The sequence below is a fragment of the Xiphophorus hellerii genome, chromosome 14, assembly GCF_003331165.1.
Source record: "Xiphophorus hellerii strain 12219 chromosome 14, Xiphophorus_hellerii-4.1, whole genome shotgun sequence".
NCBI classification, from domain to species: domain Eukaryota; kingdom Metazoa; phylum Chordata; class Actinopteri; order Cyprinodontiformes; family Poeciliidae; genus Xiphophorus; species Xiphophorus hellerii.
In genome coordinates, this window is record NC_045685.1 from 27,129,709 (window position 1) to 27,151,093 (window position 21,385).

At 43.1% G+C, this 21,385-nt stretch overlaps 2 protein-coding genes across 2 annotated transcripts; one reads left to right on the forward strand and one right to left on the reverse strand.

The window, feature by feature from the left end:
* Window positions 1-1,930: 1,930 nt before the first annotated feature.
* Window positions 1,931-17,649, reverse strand: ccdc171 (coiled-coil domain containing 171). The gene is given in 25 exon segments (XM_032582835.1): window positions 1,931-2,913; window positions 3,533-3,685; window positions 4,226-4,357; window positions 4,431-4,485; window positions 5,038-5,159; window positions 6,267-6,434; window positions 6,506-6,658; window positions 6,660-6,698; window positions 6,700-6,854; window positions 6,924-7,031; window positions 7,612-8,059; window positions 9,523-9,690; window positions 9,833-10,000; window positions 11,249-11,398; window positions 11,681-11,770; window positions 11,842-12,039; window positions 12,171-12,309; window positions 12,855-13,015; window positions 13,295-13,378; window positions 13,457-13,594; window positions 15,257-15,426; window positions 15,552-15,702; window positions 16,007-16,208; window positions 16,436-16,537; window positions 17,586-17,649. Coding segments are annotated over 25 exon segments (3,573 nt in total). The 5' UTR covers window positions 17,594-17,649; the 3' UTR covers window positions 1,931-2,802.
* Window positions 17,650-18,161: 512 nt separating this feature from the next.
* wdr55 (WD repeat domain 55) lies at window positions 18,162-21,298 on the forward strand. Its single transcript, XM_032582882.1, has 4 exons — window positions 18,162-18,724; window positions 19,213-19,319; window positions 20,136-20,405; window positions 20,490-21,298. Exons 1-4 carry the CDS (start codon window positions 18,194-18,196, stop codon window positions 20,824-20,826), a joined length of 1,245 nt encoding a protein of 414 aa, XP_032438773.1. The 5' UTR covers window positions 18,162-18,193; the 3' UTR covers window positions 20,827-21,298.
* The last annotated feature ends 87 nt before the right edge of the window (window positions 21,299-21,385 follow it).

The following is a 21,385-nucleotide window of genomic DNA, read 5'->3' on the forward strand; positions in this document are numbered from 1 at the left end:
GTTTCAGAGGAGGACGTGACCGGATGTTGATGTAAATCTCTGCGTCTCCACATAAAGGCTGCGTGTTGCTGCAGCAGCAGCAGGCGGAGCTGGAATGTGTCTTTTAGTGTCACTGCGAGCCGCAGCGCCGCTTTGTTTCAGGATTATCCCTCGGCAGGATCCAGGCTCCAACAGAGGAGGCTGCTGCCTCATCACGAATTAAAAGCTAATCTGCTGCTGCAGCGGGCGGCTTGATGGGAGTGAATGCTTCCTGCTGAACCAGCAAATCTTCTCCGGGGAAAGAAGAAAACAGCAGGCGTCCCTGAGGGACTCCAAGGAACGACAGGAGAGTCAACAGCTCAGAGGGCAAGCGGCGCCCGCAGGCGCAGAGCTGGAGAGGAACGACTAGAAAAACTTCCAACGAATTTTCACTTTAGGAACCAGCTTTGATCTTTATGACTGAGGTTTAGGGCCACATGAGAAAAAATAAAACTACGAGAATAAAATGGTTTGAGAATAAAGTCGAAATATTACAAGAATAAAGTGAGAACAATGCTGGAATAATGAGAATAAAGTTATAATATTAAGAGATTAAAGTCTAAATAACAGGTTCAGTTTATCTGCATGTTGTGATTTAAGACCAAATTGTTAAAAATCCAAAGAGTTAAAAACTACAGATGTTTCCCCAACATGTGGACTCACTTCATTAACTGGTTGAACTTGGAACCAGTTTAAACTGGTTAAGCTGGTTGACCAGGTCGCCCAGTACGAAGGAAAGGTCCAGGTCTGACCTGAACCCGGTGCTGACCGACCAGGTTGTCTCTCATCAGCTGCTTCTTGTGACTTTTCATCATCTGAAGTTGAGGTTTTTCAGTTTCATTAAATGTTCAGGTGAGTGAAGGAGAAACGTTCAAGAAGCTCCAGAGGAGGAAACTGGTTTCCAGCTGAGTCAGCTCCACTGTGCGTGTCCCTCAGCAGCTCCCGTCTCTTCCTCTGATGAGACGTCCTGGCCTGGAGCAGAGAGAGTGACGGGACTTTCCTGTCGTTAACAGATCAACCAGCAGCTGCTTGGGGCTTCGCTCACGTCTGTGTGCTGACTCAGCAGAATCAAACGCTTTGACTTCAGTCAAAAGTAACTTCTGATCAGGTGATTTGGTGTTTCCACAGGGAGCACCTGGGGACAGGGAACGCTTCACATGGATCTTCTTCTTCTCTGATGAAGCTTGAACAGGAGCCCTGTTCAGTCCGGTTCAGTCCGACTCCAGTCCGTTTGTATAGAAAGTCCGGTTCGTTTGGAAAGGTGTGGATGCGTAAAAACAAAAAGTGAACTCTGGTCCATCTGGGTCCAATTGAACTATAGTTTGCTTCAAATGCAAATGTGAACTTGAAGCGAACTGAAGCCTCCAGGAAGTGAACTACAGTGCAGGGCATTCTGGGTAAATACAACCCAAACAAACATGCTAGCCTAGCGCTAGCAGGAGAAATGGCTCATGGTCAGTTAGGAAAGACAAAACAAAAATTCTCCAAACGTTAAAATCTGACGCCACCCCACTTTTATTTACATTTGATGAAGAAGGAAGTAGCGCTCAGCGTCTTCTTCAGAGGTTTTTGTGTTGTTTCCTTCAGTGCTTCATTGTGCAGCGCCCCCACAGGCCAGGAGGGGAACAGGTTGCTCAAAAGGTTTGGTTGGTTTGACTCAGAGCAGCGAGAAAGAGAAATGAAACGCCATCTCCAGCAGATTGAGATGTAACAGGTTGTAACTCTGGTGTCCAGTGGAACCGAGTCCATTGAAGACACCAAAACAAACCACTCACATGACTACCACATAGCATACTGCAGGGCAATTATGAACTATGATCCAGACTCGGTTAATTATCATATTTTAGACACAATAACAGATAATTAGATTGCTCATGTTGAGGAACGTTTTACAAACATCCGACTCCAGGAGTTTCCCTGATTTTAAACCGTTTATTTCACAAAAATGGCCGACTCAACCTCTGAGGCGGTTTACATGCAGAAGGTGGGCGTGGCTTCTGGGCGAAAATCTGCTTTCTATTTATCATATGAAGTCTGAGAATTGATCAAGCTAAACAAAGTTTGGGCTCTAGGGGGCGCTAACAACAAACTAAATGTCCCAAAAGCACAAAGCTTTGTGTGTTGAGCTTTTCTAACATATTTTTATGGTCTAACAAATAAAAATCATGACTAATAAAACTGATTATGGGTTTCCTCAGTGGGTTTGGATCCCTTTATAAGCTTACAGCTTCTTTTCTCCATTCTGGTCATTTTTCTGTTTTTTTAGGAGAATTTCATTTTTCTTGACTTTATTTATTTCATCTCTTTTCTCCTTCTTATCTCAGCAGGTTTAAAAACCCAACAACTGCTTCCTTCTCGAATATTTTTTTCTCTTTTTCATGTTTTTCTTATTGTTTTGTGTATTTCTGACTTTGTGGGGACATTTTGACCGTTTCCTCTGTTTTATTCGTCAGTTTTCTTTCTCCCCCAGAATTTGCCTTCTTTTCCTTTTTTACCCACTTTTTCCTTCTCATTTTGAATTAGGGATTCATTTGTGTCCCTCTTTGTCGTCTGTTGATAAAAAATTGCATGAAGTTAGACTGACATTTAAATAACAGAAAGAGATCAGAGTAAAATGTCCTGTTTGGTTTTTCTGAGACATTTGAAGCAGGAACCTCCACAGGTCAGCAGCTCAGCTGATTAAAACTTCCTGAAGATGAAACTTCCAGGTTGATCCGACTTCTCATCTTTGAAACATCCCAGGACTGAAACCAGGAGCGAGTTTTTGTTTCAGCGTGCTTCAGATCAGAACAGACGGGTCACGTCTTCCTTACAGATCGGCTTCTCAGAGAAACCAGATAGAGGAAGAAAGTCGCGTTTCTCCTCATCGCCCTCCGGTCCAGGAAGAGCGTCCACCTCAAACAGAAACACCGACAGATTCTGACTCTTTAGAAACTGACCGGAAAATAAAAGTGCATAAATACGAGACATGAATGAAGATTTCTGTTTTTACAATTTATGTTAAACTGGTGTTATGTTGTTGTTTAGACTGTCCAGGTGAGCAGGTTTAGGATAGTAAAACCCTCTGGATGTGTTTGACGTGGCAGAAAAAGAGAAATAAACAAATTAAAACAAATCTAAAACTGTGATGTTCATTTGAGCAGAAATTAGTGAAAATTGTTCCAATAAGCCAAAAAAGCTGCAAAAATCAAATTCTAAGATGTTAATCTAAAGTGGTTAAAGTTGATCAACCTGATTAAAACTAAATTGTTGTGGAGAAAAACTCTGGGAAAACAGGACAGTTATCAGCTCACTGGTTTGTTACTCAGATCTGAAACCTGACTCTAAAATTTTCTTTTTCTTTTTTCTGGACTCTAAACAGTGATGCGTCTGTAAGCCATAATGGGAAGCAATGCGACTTCCTGTTGCCTGAACTCACAATTTTACCTGTTTAAATAAGTAAAAATATAAAAACAAAGATAAAAAAAGAAGAAACAGCTCCTAAAACTTCAGAAGTTCGAAGGTGATGTCTTACGGGAATGAAGGCCAGGTTTTCGCGGAGGCAGGCGTCCTGCAGCTCGCCGCGCAGCGCGGTCACATGACTGTGGTGGGCGGAGACTTCCTGCTCCAGCCAGTCCATCCGGGAGCAGCAGGCCTGGTGGAGCTGAGAGACGACGGACAGGAAGCTCTGCAGACATAAAACATAAAGAACAGCACAAAGTATTTACATTTTTATAACCAAGTTTTAACAAAAGGTTCATCTAGAGAGTTTTACTGAAAATCCAACTTTGCTGCATCCAAATCATCTCATATTCTTTTAAAACTTGGCTAAATACAGCAAATGTTCGGAACCAAAGGGGCCCAAATCCTGTTCTTATTACAGAAAATAGATTTATTCAATCAAGCCCAAAAGAAACTGAAAACTAAACATCTTTATTTTAATGTATCAAACGTGCAAAATCTACTACAAAAAAAATATCTAGAAAAAAAATCTTTTTAGATTAATGTCAGAAATTTTCTACAAAGGAACATGGACATTTCTGAATTTCAAATTCAAAAATTTTCTTTAGAATTATTTTCTAGAAGTATCTAGAAAATAATTTCTGAGTTTTTGGCAGAAATGTGAACCTTTAGTTTCTGTCTCCAAGGCTCTGATACGACATGGTAAAAATCTCTCAGGTTTTGGCTCGACTGTACATATCTGGAAACTTTATTTGGTAGTTTTTACCTGACACGCTGCCACCTCAGGAGCTGCCATCAGGTGTTTCTCTTCGCTCATATTCAGGTAGTCCAGGGTGAACAGCAGGGGGCGCCGCTGAGTCGGGGCAGAGTGCTGCGACTGGGCGAGACTCTCTCTGACCTGGCAGAGCGGAGGAGGAGTGTGTTAGCGGCCGGTTTGTCCAGGAAGTGTGTGAAGGTCTGGCTCTGCTCACCTGCTTACAGCTCGACTCTGCAGCCTTCAGGCAGAGAATCACGAACTGCTGCCGCCTGAAAAACATCAGAAAATTCCCTTTGGTTGAACCGACGGTGAGAATCGGCTTGTTTTCCACAGTGATTCTCCAAAACTATCACAGATGAGAATGTTTTTCCCTGATGGTCGAGTCGGGATGTCTCTCAGGTTTCTGCCTGTTAAAACCCATTTGTTCCTTCCCACCGGCGCCTCATGCTTGCTCAGGAGAACTTGATCCAAGTCCACCAGCTGGCATAATAACCAAAATCAGACTGTGTTGCATTTCATTTGGCATCAGAATGAAATCATTTAATCTAAATGAGTCAATCATGTTGCTGCAATTTGGTTCATTTTTTACTACTTTATAATAAAAAACTATTTTACCCTTTTATTTTATTTTAAAAGTTGCATTAAGAGAACATTTTGGTGTTAAACTGGCTGTGTTATAATCAGATCTCTGCATGTTTATTAATGCGACGTCTGCATTTCTAACTTCGTTTTGAACCAGATCCTGTTGAAATGTAACTTTATATTTAGTTAATTTAAAGACCTGAGAGGTTTTCATCCGTCCTCAGCCTCTCCTGCGTTACCTGACCGCGTCCCTCAGCTGCTCCTCGGCTCCCTGCAGTTGCTGCTCCAGCTGCCTCTTCTCCTTCTGAACGCCCGCCAGCTGCTTACCCAGAATTCTCAGGGAGCTTTCTTTACGGCTCAGCTGATGGAGAGAGATGAGGCGACATTTAAAGCAGAAACGCTGACAGCTTCCTGAAGGTGGCGCTCTCTGATCTCTGCTCTAACGGAGCTTCGAACTCAGCGGTTTCTGTCAGAAACATGTTGTTGTTGTGAATCCTCGTTAGTGGAAGTTCTAGTCATGGCTGCAACGTTCTTTAAATTAATGTTTCCACCAGGAACGTCGAACATCAAAGGGTGACATTTTGCAGATAAAAATAAAATAAATTCTCCACTGGAGCTGAAGAACACAGTAAAGAAGCAAACTGCCATCAGTGCCAAAAGAAACAAGGCAGACAAATATCACATACAGCAGAAAATCTACGATACAAAACCAGATATTCCTCACATAGTTGCTACGATCAGAGAACAAACAGCTGAAGCAGAGCTGCTTGTGAAAAAGTCTAGCACATAGTTACATAGCGCTGCTTCACATGATTGAAAAATGCAGATGTTTATTTATTCTATAATTCCCACCCAACCCCGTTCCCGTAAACTCAGACCTGCGAACACGTTTCTTCATAAACGCGTCAAACAAAAAATCTTTTTTCGCTGCACACAGATCTGGTTAGTTTATGTTTTTCCACCAAGTAAAAAATATAGATTCTCTCTATATCTATATTTAGATATAAGTATACATGATGTATAATATAAATGTGCTGTAAATTAGACCATTTATGTCTCTCTTTAAAAACAGAAACAAGTTCAGGGATGTTTTCTGTATCGGATCCGTATCAACCAATACTAAACCTCAGATATCGGTATCAGAAAAGTGGATCAGTGCATCTTTAGTATTGATACTAAATAGTAAAAATATTCTGAAAAGTTAATTTATTCCAAAAGTTACTGCTGATCTCTGAAACTACCCAAGATGTTAGGAGCTACCTGTCTGGTTCTCCACCCGTCTGGTTCTCCACCCGTCTGGTTCTCCACCCATCTGGTTCTCCACCCGTCTGGTTCTCTACCTGTCTGGTTCTCTACCTGTCTGGTTCTTTACTTGTTCTGTTCTCCATCCGTCTGGTTCTCTACCTATCTGGTTCTCTAACCGTCTGGTTCTCCACCTGTCTGGTTCTCCACCTGTTCTGTTCTCTACCTGTTTGCTGTGGGTCAGTGTGTGCTGTTCTGAGGCCAGCTTGTCGACCCGTTGCTGCAGCAGCTGCAGCTGTCTGCTCTGCTCCTGGATCAGCTCCTGCGCCTCCTGCTCTCGGTTCAGAGAGAGCCTCAGCTCCTCGCAGGCCGTCTGGAATCGCTCCGTCGGAACCTGAACACAGAAACACAACATCAGACACACAGCGGCTGTCTGAACAGAACCCAGTCCTCCTCCAAACTCACCATCAGAACCAGCTCCGCCCGCTCCTGCTGCAGCCCTTTCTTCAGGTTGGACACCTCCAGCCGCAGGCTCCGCCTCTCCACCTCGGCGGCGTGCAGCCGTTGGCTGAAGAGCAGGAAGTGCTGCTGGAGGCCGGAGATGAGAGTCTGGTGGGGGAGACATGAGGTCAGCGGAGGGAGAGGTTCTGCAGAACCAAGATCCAAACCTCTACCTCTACCTTCAGGGAGGAGCGCTCTGCAATCCGCTCAGCCGAACCGGAGGAAACACTGCGAGCTGATTGGTCCAGCAGCTGGTCCAGGAGGCGGGAGAACCCGGAGCGAGCGGCGGCCATTACATGAGCGGGAGAGGAGTCTGGAGAGAGAGGCGGGCTCTGAGTGGAGCTGCTGATTGGAAGAAGGCTCACATAAACAGATTGGTTACCTGAGTCAGCCAGCGCCCCCTGCAGGTCGACCATGGAGGACAGAATGATGGCGGAGAGGCTTTTAGAGCGAAGCCAGCGAGAAAAAACTCTTTCAGGAACTTCAGCTCCTGTCAAACAATAAAAACTGCTTGTGATAAAGAATGAAACATTTATAAAAAAATATATTTTTACAGATAAATTGTCCCAGAAATTATTGCAATAAATGATAATATTGTTGTTTTGAAACAATTTTCAACTAATATAATGATAATAATGGAATAATAATACAAGAACACAAACTAAAAGATCAATAACCTCTAAATCCTAATTAAACACTGAAACTGGGAGACATTTTAAACAGAAACTAAAATTAAAATGAATTATGACGTCTGTAAACAAAATGTCTAGTAGAGACCAAAACACCAGACGGAAAACTTTTATCATCCAGATAAAAAAGAGAAAAACATTAAATCATACAAATAGAAATTATTGATTTTGTTCATGACGCAGTTAATTGATTTATTGCTTATTGCCACAAGTCTATCTATAAGTAATAAGAACTAAACAATATTTTACTAATAATGACTAACAAAAAACAGCAAACATACAGTAAAACTAACTGAATCAGACGAACTAAAGGTCATAATGAAATAAAACTAAACTCTAATGAGAAACCCAGAAGATTCACAGTCTGCGAGGTGAACTGACCCTTCTGGGCTGCTGTACGCGGCGCTGCACACACGCAGATGCTGCCGCCGCTCCTCTCCAGCCGTAGCACCACCTCCGTCTCCTTCCTCAGAGCCGTCCACCGGTTCACCGCCATCACGGCGCCAGCGCCTCTCCTCCACCTCCTCCTCGCCCTCCTTCCTCGCTCCTCCTCTTCCTCCTCCTCCGTCCGCTCGCCGCCCAGCGCGTCGGCCAGCTTCCGGACCTCCAGCTCCAGCCGCTCCCGCTCGGCCAGCCGCCGGCCCAGGACCGCCTTCTGTTCGGACAGGGAGCGCACGCAGCCGCGGGCATGCCTTAGAGCGCCCGCCAGCAGGCCGCAGGCCGCCGACAAGGACGACGACTCCCGCCGGCTCCGGGAGAGGTCAGAGGTCAGCGAGGAGCAGCGGTGCTCCAGGGAGGAGACGCGGGCGTCGCACTGAGAGCGACACATCTACAGGAGACGACCAACAAGAGATTTATGATCAAATCAATAATCAAAATAATCTCCAATTTGATCAGAATGTATCAGCTGAAGCTTCAAATCAGATGATTTTATTACTTTTATTGTTGTAGCTTCTAATTGATGTAATTATTTTCTAATTTGTCCTTAAGTGTCAAGAAAACACAAATAAAATGTGTTATTATTAAAACATGACGTAATGGTGGGCATTTATTGTTAGGAATTTCATATTGTGATCACAATAATCAATAATCAATTAATCGTATGATAAACTGAAACAAGCTCAATAATTTCCATTTGCATGATTTAATGTTTTGCTCTTTCTACCAAAAACTGGATGAGAAAAGTTTTCAGTCTGGATATTTATTATCAGATTATCTGTTTTTTCCAGAAACTTCATCATTAATTCCATTCGTTGTTTTTACTTATTTTAGATATTTAAAATGTCTTCCAGTTCCAGTGTTACATATTCATTAGAATTTAAAGTTTATTGATCTTTGAAAATGTATTTCTGCATTATTATCACCATTATGTTACTTGACTCAAAACAACAATATGATTGTTTATCTCAATACGTTCTGGGACAATTTATCGAACAGCAAAATGTGTTATTAAGACAGAACTAATAATGATAATTTAGATTCAGACGTTTAATTTGATGTAAGGTCAGAGGTCACGACTCAGACTGGGGGAGTTCTAAGACAAGTTCCACTGCTGACCCAGAAATACGTAAAAAATAATTATGTTTAAAACCTGAAAACTGCCGATTGTCTAGTGCAAATATCTTAAAATAAGACAAAACTACAGTAACTCACAAGTAACATTTCAGCAACATTTAGGAGAATGTTTTCAATAAATAATTCTTGATAAAAAAGAAACAGCTTGGCTGATTATTTCACTTATGGGAAAAATGTTCTTTTGGTTCTTTTTATCAATATTTCAGAATTATTTATTGAAACAAACTCCTATATCTTGTTTATTTGTTGAACTTTGGGATTTAAGCTGCAGTTTTTATCATGTGACTCCTGGGTTTTTGGCTAGCTAACGTTAGCGGCTTAATTAGCAATGTCAAATTAAACAACAAACCGCAGAGAAATGATGACTGAATGAAGCCAGAGAGTTTCTCAGAATGAAAAAAGATTCAACTAAATGTTTGGTTGTACAACGGTTAAATTTATCTAGATTACATTTAAGACTTCCTGGAGACCAAAATTTCAACAATTTGACACCTTGCAGAAATCCGGCGTTAGCAAAAAAAAACATCAACTTTCTTCCATCAATCAGATTTTTTGGGCTGAAATAATTTTCAGATGAACAATTTCTGCTCCTGTTTTATCGTTTTTTCATAGAGGAATAAAATGAAAACGTCGCTGCAGGGAGACTCAGCAGACTTCACATCAGCTTCATCACACCTCCTGTGTGTGTGTGTGGGGGTGTGTGTGGGTGTGTGTTACCTGCAGCTGGTTCTGCAGCTGGTTGACAGTGTGTGTGTGCTGCTGGCTCCATGTCTCCTCTCTCCTCTTCATGTTTTCCTGCAGGCTAGACAACACACACTCCTGGCTGCGCTTCAGCTCACGCACACACACACTCTTCTTGTCACACACATTCTGCAGGTGAGCGATCTGCACAGAGAAGAAGAAACCAAACTGTTGTGCTGAAACGGTGAAATGCGATGAAAAGAAGCAGAAGAGAAAAAAACAGCAATTTTGCTCCGTTTTGTCTGGAATCTGATATTTTACTGCAGCAGAAACTTTCCAGCTTCACCTTGTCCTTGGCCTGATGCAGGTCAGAGGTCATCTGCTCCACCTGCTCGCTGATGACATCACACAGCTCCCTCCAGGTGAAGTCTCCCAGAATGCTGTGGGGCGGCTGGATGAGGACGCAGCCGGTCAGCAGGCGCTGGTTCAGGTGGTGCAGGAAGGCCAGGCGGACCTGAACACACACAGGGAGTGAAAACTTATTCTGCACCGGGACAGGAGAGGAAAAGTATTCAACCCCCACAGAGTTCAAAGTTCAGATCAGGCAGGTTTTAACTGGACCACGCAAGAAAAAACTCACCAAAATAAAAGCACTTCACTTTAAATTATTTAGTGATTTTATAAATATTGATGAAAAAGTGCTTGTTCTATTGCAGATTATTTATCCTAAAACGCTGGAAAAATTCTTTTTACAGATTAAATAATGTGCTAATATAACAAGCTCTTTTCCTGCAATATTAAAAAGTGTTGACTTAAAACAAACTCCTGTATCTTGCTGAAAAGTCACTTATTAGTTAGAAACCGTTCCTCTACAGGAAGTGGAATTGTTCCTCTACAGGAAGTAGAACCGTTCCTCTACAGGAAGTAGAACCGTTCCTCTACAGGAAGTAGAAACTCAATCTACAGGAAGTGAAACCGTTCCTCTACAGGAAGTAGAACCGTTCCTCTACAGGAAGTGAAACCGTTCCTCTACAGGAAGTGGAATTGTTCCTCTACAGGAAGTGGAATTGTTCCTCTACAGGAAGTAGAAACTCAATCTACAGGAAGTGAAACCGTTCCTCTACAGGAAGTAGAACCGTTCCTCTACAGGAAGTAGAACCGTTCCTCTACAGGAAGTGAAACCGTTCCTCTACAGGAAGTAGAACCGTTCCTCTACAGGAAGTGGAAACGTTCCTCTACAGGAAGTAAAACCTTTCCTCTACAGGAAGTGGAACCGTTCCTCTACAGGAAGTGGAATCGTTCGTCTACAGGAAGTGGAACCGTTCCTCTACAGGAAGTAAAACCGTTCCTCTACAGGAAGTGGAACCGTTCCTCTACAGGAAGTGAAACCGTTCCTCTACAGGAAGTGGAACCGTTCCTCTACAGGAAGTGGAACCGTTCCTCTACAGGAAGTAAAACCGTTCCTCTACAGGAAGTGGAACCGTTCCTCTACAGGAAGTGGAACCGTTCCTCTACAGGAAGTGGAACCGTTCCTCTACAGGAAGTAAAACCGTTCCTCTACAGGAAGTGAAACCGTTCCTCTACAGGAAGTGGAACCGTTCCTCTACAGGAAGTGGAAATCGTTCCTCTACAGGAAGTGGAACCGTTCCTCTACAGGAAGTGGAACCGTTCCTCTACAGGAAGTGGAAATCGTTCCTCTACAGGAAGTAAAACCGTTCCTCTACAGGAAGTGGAAATCGTTCCTGAACACTAAGTGAATCACCGCTGACTCCTTGCTGAACTCGTCTCTCATCTCCCAGATCTCCTTTCTGCTCTCCTCCTTTACTGTCTGCAGCTCCTCCTGCAGCGCCGCGTTCTGCATCGACCAATCAGAGACCTCGTCCTGCAGCTGGCCCAGCACCTGCTGCGCCTCCTGGTGGACAGGGAGAAAAGTTCATCTTTAGCCTAAATGTTCATCGTCTCCCTGAAACTTTAAAATACGTCCAGATCAGTGAAGTCCAACCAAAATCCTTTAAATCAGACTGAAAACTAATATTTATGTGATTTAATTCACATTTTGATTAAAAAACTGACATAATAATGAAAATCTGTGGAATCTGTGGTATTAAAGTAATTAAACCCCGAGGGTTTGGACCCTGATCTGTCGCTCCAGAACCTCATTATGAGGTCCAGTCAGAACCGACACCAGTCTTACACCAATTTGTTTCTGCTGGTCTGAGGTCAGCTGCTGGAGCAGCTGGTTCTCCTCATGGAGCTTCTGGGTCGCCGCCAGCAGATCCTGGACCTGAAGGAGAAACGGAGATCAGGTTTCTGGGAGGAAGGCGGCGGGTTGCTCTGAGTGGACCCGTTCCCGACCTGGAGGGTGGTTTCCTCCAGTCTGTGCTGCTTGGTGCTCAGAGTGACCGCCAGCAGCTGCAGGACCTCAGCGGGACTCGGTGTCCCATCATGCTTTGCAAGTTGTGCTGTGTTTTGAGCCGTGGTGCCGAGCAGGGCGATGATCTGCTGCAGGAAGCTGTGGAAGGCATCCTCTGCTTCAGAACGCTGCGCTGCTGCCTGAACACGGGAAAACATGGCCGCTTTAGAGCCAGGGGTTCCCAAAGTGGGGGTCGGGACCCCCAGGGAGGACGTGAGACACCAAGTACAGGGTCGGGTTGTCCAAACGTCTCCAATCTGCTCTCTGTTACCTGCTGCAGCAACGACTGCGTTTTGCCAAGTTGATTCTTCTCCTCCTCACGTTTTTTTGAGAGGTCAGAGGTTGCCTTCTTCTCGGTTTCCAAGGCAACCGCCATCTCAGTCTTGCAGTGATTGAACTCTGTCTGCAGGCTGCATGAACGTCAATGTGGAAAAAATGTTATGTAAATAAATATTTAACAGAAAGTAAAAGTGATAAACTGTTTAGACATGAGGGACGACCCAGGACACCTAGCATAGCAGCACGTAGCATAGCAGCACGTAGCATAGCAGCATGTAGCATCATAGCATGCAGCATAGCAGCAGAGCCTTGCTGGTGGTATAGCAGCATAACCATGTAGCGTAGCCTAGCAGAGTGATCTGGCAACATAGCAGAGCGACACAGCACTGCAGCGTAGCCTAGCAGCATAGCAAAGAAGCATAGAATAGCCACACAGCATAGCGGTGTAGCACAGTAGCATAGTGACGTAGCACTGTAGCATAGCGGCGTAGCACAGTAGCATAGCGACGTAGCACTGTAGCATAGCGGCATAGCACAGTAGCATAGCGGCGTAGCACAGTAGCATAGCGGCGTAGCACTGTAGCATAGCGACGTAGCACAGTAGCATAGCGGCATAGCACAGTAGCATAGAGGCGTAGCACAGTAGCATAGCGGTGCCTCCATGCTGAGGGCTCACCGCTCCAGAGTGTGCTCAGTGTGACCCCTCCTCTCCCTCTCCAGGCTGTAAGCTCTCTCCAGCTCTCTGAAGTGCGTTCGCAGCAGCTCCAGGTTGCACTGCGCCTCCTTGTGGCCGGACTTCTCCACTGCCACCGCTGCCTCCAGGTCCCGAACCCGCAGCTAGGGGCCACACAGCCACACAGAGATGCAATGTCTATAAAACTCTGCATATAGCTACTATGAACTGGAGTCTGTAATTAATGAATCACATTTTAACCTAAAACCACAAAATAAGCAACATTTTCAATTCAAAAACCATTTTTGCTGTTATTACTGACGTTCAGGCAGATGTTTAAAGCATTTTTAAGCTGCTTATTTTGTTGTGTTTCATGTATCTGTTGCTACCAGAGGAAACTTTTTCCTGAATGACTGACAGCAGCAGTCGTTTAACCTTCTGACCTCCAGGTTGCTCCTGGACTCCAGGTGAGCCGTTTTCGCCGCCTCCAGGTTCGCCTCCAGATGCTTCACCTTCTCATCTGCGATCTGGAGGAAACCAAACATGATCCTCCATCTTTGTCATCCTCCATCTGCAGAGCGACAGGAAGCGTCGCTCCGCCTCACCTCCTTCTCCCTGCCGCTCCTCTCCTGCAGCGTCTTCAGCTCTTCGGCTAGCAGTCTGCTTTCCTCCGCCTCCTTCTGTCTCTCCCGCAGCAGGTCGGCCATTTTCCTCTCAGACGCCTCCAGAGCCGCCTGCTGGTCCTGCAGAACAGAACCGACCGTCTGAACGTGAGCAGCTAAAGGCTGGTTATTTTGGTCTAGAGTTATTTTTGTGGTTAAATTTTACACAGCAGCTTCCAAATGTTTTATGTTTCTGTCTCTTTAAGAGAATTTTCTGTTTAGAGCTAATGGCCTAAAACTCAATTTCAAGTTTTATTTTTGTTTTTTAGGGCTTAGTATTGGTAGGAATGAAGTGCATCCTTATGCAGATAACATCATGATTTAATATTGTCGCTGTTGCCTGGATATTGAGATGTTAGATCAGTGGTTCTTAACCTGGGTTCGGTTGAACCCCAGGGGTTCGATGAGTCGGTCTCAGGGGTTCGGTGGAGCCTCTGCCGCGGAGGTAAAGACACACCTGTATAAAGTCGTGATGACGCGCCCCGCTTGGCCATCACTGGCTACAGAGGATCATGTTGCATTGCTCGGCCAATCAGGGCTGCGGGGAATTTAGTGCGCGCAGTATCAGCGGCTGTCGTAGTTGTACGTCGCGTGGTTTCTTTCTTAATATTTTAATTCACACTAAATATGTCGAGCAAAAAAGCAGAAAATGAACAGACTTTGCTCTGAAGATGCAGTTGCCAAGGTGAAGCCACGCCTCTCTGAAGCCACGCCTCTCTGAAGCCACGCCTCTCTGAACTGGTCTCCCAAAAACAGCAGCAGGAGTCTCACTGATTTGCAGGTATGTAATTTGTGCAAAACTTTATTCTGGCCCCAAAAAAGTATTTTGTGGATTCAAAACGACAAAAAACAAATTAAATTTAAAATAAAAAAAATTAAGTTATTAAAAAAAATTTTATTCTGTGAAAAAAATCCAAATTTTTTTTAATTAGTAGAATAATAAAAAAATATTTTGGGGGCTGAAATTCTTTTATGGGGCCGAAATATTTTTTGGGGGCCAGAATAAAGTAACACTGTAACCTGCTGTGAGTTCATGGTTTTGTTCTTTGAGCAAAGTGACGTTCATGAACGGCTCATTTTGTGCACCAGCAAAAAAACATATACCTACAGTATGCCTTGAATTTGGGAAAAAAAATTATTTTATTTATCACTAAAGAAAGGTTCGGTGAAGGCGCATATGAAACTGATGGGTTCGGTACCTCAAAAAAGGTTAAGGACCACTGTGTTGGAGTGTTATGAGTTATCTTCAGTCAGAGGCTTCTACAAATTTGCTGCAACACAATTTTCCCACCAGAAAACTGCAAAACAGCTGAAACACTGAGTTCCCTTAAATCAAGGCTAAAACCCACCAGAGTTATCTTTGGTTCATAATAACTGGAACATTAATCAACATATTTGACGTGTTTTTGCTTTATGATTCAGATGAAGGCTTTGGATAAAATGCAACGTTATTTCCTTGTTTCAGAATTGCTGACTGCATTATGTTTTTATAACATAAAGCACTTTGAACTGACTTGTTCCTGAAATGTGCTACACAAATAAACTTGACTGCTACTGAAGATCCTTCCTGCCTGCAGCTTCATCATTTGCAACGACTCTCTGAAGAAACTTGGATGATTTCAGTTTCAGGACTGATGTATTCTAATGAACACAAAATGGTTTGAGTTTCCTCTGCTTCCTGCACAGTGTGATGAGCTCCTTTATCTGACCTGAAGCAGTTGGTGCTGCTGCTGGTGTTCTGACCTGAAGCAGTTGGTGCAGCCGCTGATTTTCGGAGCTGAAGTTCTGGATCAGCTGGTCCCTCTCCTCCACCTCCTGCTGCAGCGCCTGCTGGTTGTCCTGCCTGGCCTGCTGGCTGACCTGCAGAGTTTTCTGCAGCTCTGCGATGGTCTGCTGCAGCTCTGCTGATTTCTCTGCAGCGTGAATAATAATAAACACAACACAGTGAGAACTGCTGCACCATGTTTACTATCGCAGGAGGTTTTGCTCTCCTCCAGTTCTGCTCTCTTCTCTCTGAGTGTACGTTTGATTTGTTCACCTGTCAGAGCGGTTCTGTCCCGGTCGAGCTCGGCGACCCGGTTGCTCTCCCTGCGGCTGGCAGTGAGCAGGAACTGCAGCTTCATCCGCTGAGCCTCGCCGCGCTCCATGAAGGAGCGAAAACGGGCCACCTCCGCCTGCAGGAAACACACCTGGACACACACACACAAATAAGCCAATAATATAAATGTACAAAACTGATATTCTGGGGTAAATCACTGGAGGAAACGGATCCAGAAGAGAAGTGATGGTGTATGTAGGCTAAATAACAACCTACATGACCAACAATAAAATAAAATATTTAAATTTTTCTTATTTTTCCTGCTTTTTAAACATTATTTTCATAGAAGGAACAGTAGAAATAATTTGTATATTATGAGTTTTCATGTTGGCGGACTTCAGTTTTTACTGATCTGTTATTCTGAACTCGGCCACTGGAGGGCGCTGCAGCCTCACCTCCTGGTTGTGGCGCACTGAAAGCTTCAGATTCTCCTTCTCCAGCTGGTTGAGCCTCCATCTGAGCTCTCTGGACTCCTGGCTGATCTCCCTCCCCTCTGAGGACGACCTCCTCACCCTCACGCTCCTCTTCATCACTCCTCCTTCCTCTTCCTCTCTCGGCTCCTCTCTGTGACCTGAGGAGGTGAAGACGATGGGCCTCCTGAAGGAAACACAAAGCTTATGATTACAATATTTTATTTCCATTTCTGAATTATTAAATGGAAATGTTTTCAGATCATTGTTTGCTTGAATTAGTTTGAATTTATCAATTTCAAATTAGAAAAGTTAATTTTTTAGCTATATTTTTTTCAGTTTTCATCTGTTTCAAGCATCTTCACTTTGAGAGCATTTTATTTTGTATATTAATTAAGTCTGGATTCATTTTGCCTTGGGGTCTCGGGTTCTCCTCTATGCTCTCTGGCTCCAGTCAGGCTTTCTGCTCCGATCCTCTGGTCTCCGCTGCATGTCTCCAACCCAATTATTTTCCTTCTGCAGGCAAAATTGAAACAGTAAGTGGAGTAAGTAGCGAAATTGTAAAAAAAACTGTGGGATGAATAATGTTTTAAAAACCGTCTCAACAACAGGAGACGGTGTCCAGGCAGAGAAAACAAGTGAATTAAACACAACTGGGCTGCACAGCAAAAGGTCACAGGTTCAAATCCCGGCCTTATGGATCTTATAATTGTGCTATTGGTCTGAAATACATTTAAAATATAGATGAATACTATTTATCATAATCTGATTATCTGAAAATCAAAATCAAAGTTCCCTTCGAATATAAAAATAACTAATAAAATAGTCATTAACACATAGGTATTTAAATAATTACTTTAAATTCCCTGTGGGACTGTACTATCTGTGTGTTTTTGTATTTTTCTCCCATTATGTGGTTAATAATATCCAGAATGAACAGATGCAGCCCGGTTATCAGTTTTTACTGACTGACTCCATGTTGCATCAGGCCGTGTTGATGTTGTTTGACTCCAACCTCTGCGACCCAGGATTGGCTGAGGCTGCCGTTACCTTGACAACAGACTGCCAACTTCGAACGTCACCCTGCAGCGATCTCCATTTAAAAATCTGCTCTATAAGAATTAATCACTTTATAACTCTGGTTATAGAATATGTATATTAAAAAGAGACTAATCTACTGAAGATTTCTGATCCGCTGTTTAATTCGGCGATAATAAAGAGTTTCAATGCGGTCGCCATTTTTACCTGCAGGCTAATCACTGCGCTCCTGAACGGTCCTATGTACCACGAATAAATCACAACATGTTAACTTTAATAACACGTTGTCTAATACTTCCAGTCGTAACACGACATCAAAGAAATGTATATACTTCAATTAAGAAGTCGTGATAAGGTGAAGTGAAACGACAACACAAAGTTTTCGTGGATGTTTGGAACATTAAAATGCCTTTTTAGCTACTATCGCCTCCTACAAACCATAAAACTGCCTCCGACCGCTTCATGTCCATTAAAATTAACAACACACATCATAATTAATCCCCTGTAAGCCGTAAGAAACACTTACTGTAACATTTATCCAGGGACGGTTTGAAACTCACGCCATCTTTGGCGTCCTTACGTCATTTCCGTATAAACGCGTTCTTTGTCAGAGCGCTACCAATTCGTTGCGTTGTTTTGCTAGAGATGTAACAACTGAAAAGCTAAATAAACAGATAAAATATTAATTCATTGAAATCCAATCGAACAATTCAATCAAAATGTAAAATTACTTTATTTATCCCAATGGGAAAATAAATCGTGTTATAACTCATGATGTTATGGGCAGGCAGCATCTCCAGTAGCAGTCAGTGTTGCAACGATATGTAGAAGCTTCGGACTAAAGTGAGAATAAAGTTATATTTTGGAAATAATAATTATTACAACTTTATTCTCGTATTATTTCTGACTTTATCCTCCTGATTTTGTGTTTTTCCTCAACACTCCGTCGTAGAAACCCAACAATAAATAGTAGACATAATTTTTCAATGAAAACTTAATGAATTCATATTTTATCTGTTCATTTAGCTTTGCTTTAATGATTTTTTACTGTTAGTCACTAGAGGTCAGTATCTGAGGTTGATCTCGGAGACGCTCCTATATTTAACTGTAGAAGAAGAAACAAAGCAAAACAACATGGCAGCCTCCGCACAGCATGTTGGACCCACTTCTGAAGAGACAGACCCACCTGAATGTAACCGAACAGAACCGAATAACGATCCCGGAACATCAGAATCAGAGTCGGAAAGACTGGAGGAAGATGCGGAGGAGGAAGAGGAGCCTCCCGGCCCGAAGATCCGGGAAACCCCGCAGGACATCCAGCTGGAGGCCATCGCCAACACGGTGGCTCTGCACCCCAGCAGGGACGTCTTGGTGTGCGGGGACGTGGACGGGGACGTGTACGCCTTCTCCTACTCCTGCACGGAGGGAGAGAACCGGGAGTTGTGGTCGTCCGGGCACCACCTGAAGTCCTGCCGGCAGGTGCGCATCTCGGCGGACGGGCTGAAGCTGTACAGCGTGTCCCGGGACAAGGCCGTCCACCTGCTGGACATGGAGCGGGGGCAGCTGGTGTCACGGATCCGGGGGGCCCACGGGGCCCCCATCAACAGCCTGCTTCTGGTGGACGAAAACATGCTGGCCACCGGAGACGACGGAGGCACCCTGAAGGTCTGGACATGGACACTGGACAGAAATGCTGGGGGAAAGTATTTACCCCCCTACAGATCTACTGTGGTTATGAAGGAGAGTTAAGATAAGGAAAGCAAGAAAATGTGAGGGCAAAGTCAGAATATGACCAGAAAAAAATCATAAAAATACATGAATAAGGTTGTAATAATTCAAGAATAAAGTCATAATATTACCATAAAAATCATAATAGTACGAGAATAAAGTTATTATTTTATCAGAATAAAGTTGGAATATTAGGAAAATGAAGTAAGGCTGCAATTAATAATTATTTTAATAATCGATTACTATATCAAGTATTCTGACGATTATTCGAGTAAGCAGATATAAAAATTGGCAGATTTTTTATGTAACTACTTAAGCCTTTTTTCATGCAATATTAAAAATACATTACAATATGCAACTAATCAAATAATTAATTTTTTTAAACAAGAAGATAAACATTTTATTGCGTAACATTTTCTGTGCAGGTGTGGGACATGAGGAAGGGAACAGCCATCATGGATATGAAAAACCATGAGGATTATATCAGCGACATAACTGTGGACCAGAACAAGAGGATTCTTCTCACTGCCAGGTAATACGCACGTTTAACTGGACCCGGATCGCAAGTCCAATATTTTTATTTTTAAAAGTGCACAGTATATTCTGTTATAGTTTTTCACAGTATATTATTAATTTTGGGGCCTGCCATAGCAATGCATAGGAGAGCAGCCGATGCAAAGCTCATTGCCAAATTAAAATGTTTACATCCTGAATGGAGTAAATCATTGTTAGTCAACATGCTAGTGATAACTCGTCCTTGTTGTAGTCTTACATAATAGTTACTCTATATGCTAATGATATAGCCATAATGCTAACTTTAGCCTGAAATAAACATTTTAGCTAATTTTTGATATATTAGCCACATTTAGTGAACTAAATGGAGTAAGTGAAAGTAAGTCCACATGCTAGTAATTCCCCACATGCTAGCTACAGAATTTAAGCTAACCATAGCATCTTAGCTAATTTTAGCTTATATACTAATGTTTGCAAAATAAATGGGGTAAGTCAATTTTTGGTTAATATGCTAACGATACGCCACATTGTTAACTACATTTTAGCTAATATTAGCATTGTTGCTAATTTCAGCATCAGAACCCCTGGTTGGACAGGCCCCTTTAAATTTCTTCAGAAATGTTCTAGTTATTAGTATTATTAGTTTAATTGTTGTCATTGTTAAAACTGTTTTTTATATGTTTGTTTTAAAACTTTAAGAACTTTTACTCTGTGAACCTTGTTTCTACTCTGGTCAGTTTCAGAACCAGGACAGATTTATGTCGGAGTTGTTTTTGGTTTCTCTGTGAAAGCCTGATTCTCTTGCTGATGTCCAATGTGACTGCTGGGTCCTCAGTGGGGACGGCACCATGGGCGTCTTCAACCTGAAGCGGCGGCGCTTTGAGCTGCTGTCGGAGTACCAGAGCGGCGATCTGACCTCGGTGGCGGTGATGAAGCGAGGGAAGAAGGTGGTCTGCGGCTCCAGCGAAGGAACCGTTTACATCTTCAACTGGAACGGCTTCGGAGCCACCAGCGACCGCTTCGCTCTGAAGGCGGAGTCGGTGGACTGCATCGCGCCAATTACGGAAAACATCATGTGCACGGCGTCCATGGACGGATACATCCGGTTAGTTGAGTTATTACTAACATAATAACTCAAATCATCCTTTAAGGGTTTAACCATTAACATGGCCTCCCTGTCTCCTGTCAGAGCCATCAACCTTCTCCCCAACCGGGTCATCGGATGCATCGGGCAGCACGTCGGCGAACCCGTCGAAGAGATCGCCAAGTCCTGGGACTCCCGCTTCCTGGTCAGCTGTGCCCACGACCAGCTCATCAAGTTCTGGGACATTTCTGGTTTGCCCAAACTGAGCGTGGACGAATACCGCAAGAGGAAGAAGAAAGGCGGGCGGATGAAGTCGCTCACCAAGAAGGCCCTCGGCGACAATGACTTCTTCTCTGGACTTGTGGAGGAAACTGAGAAAAAAGAAGAAGAAGAAGAACAGGAAGAAGGTGATGATAGCGACAGCGACAGTGGGAGTGACTGAAACGTTACTGCGCCGGCGGACATTTTGTTTAGAGTGTGGAAAACTTGTTCATGAGTTGGCATGAGCTGCTGCTTTGGTTCTGGTTCAGTCCAATAAATGAGTCAAATGCTGGGAAAAGAAACAAAGAAGTGACTTTAAACTTAATAAACTACTCTGACAGACAGACTCTGCTCCAGATGGGTCACTCATTTTACTTTGTACAACTGATGAAAATTCATTTTGAAAATGTTGTGAAGATGTTGAAAAGTTTAGAGTATAAAGATTTTGAGTATCAGTTTCCAGTGATGGCCTTTATGCAAAAGAAACTAACACTGCCATTACTCCAACTACAGACCTCAAAGGAGTCCGTTGTATTTTATGTGTTAAATAAATAAAAAGTACTTCATAACCATGAAATGGAAGTAAGATAATACATGTTTTTCAAGATATTTTACCAAATAAATCTGAAAAGTTTTGAGTTTTTTCATCTTAACCCTTCTGGATCATAAAGTTGTTGAACTTTAAGTGTTTTGGTTCTTTAATAATTGCAGTGCATCAAAAAACAATGTAAAAATATATT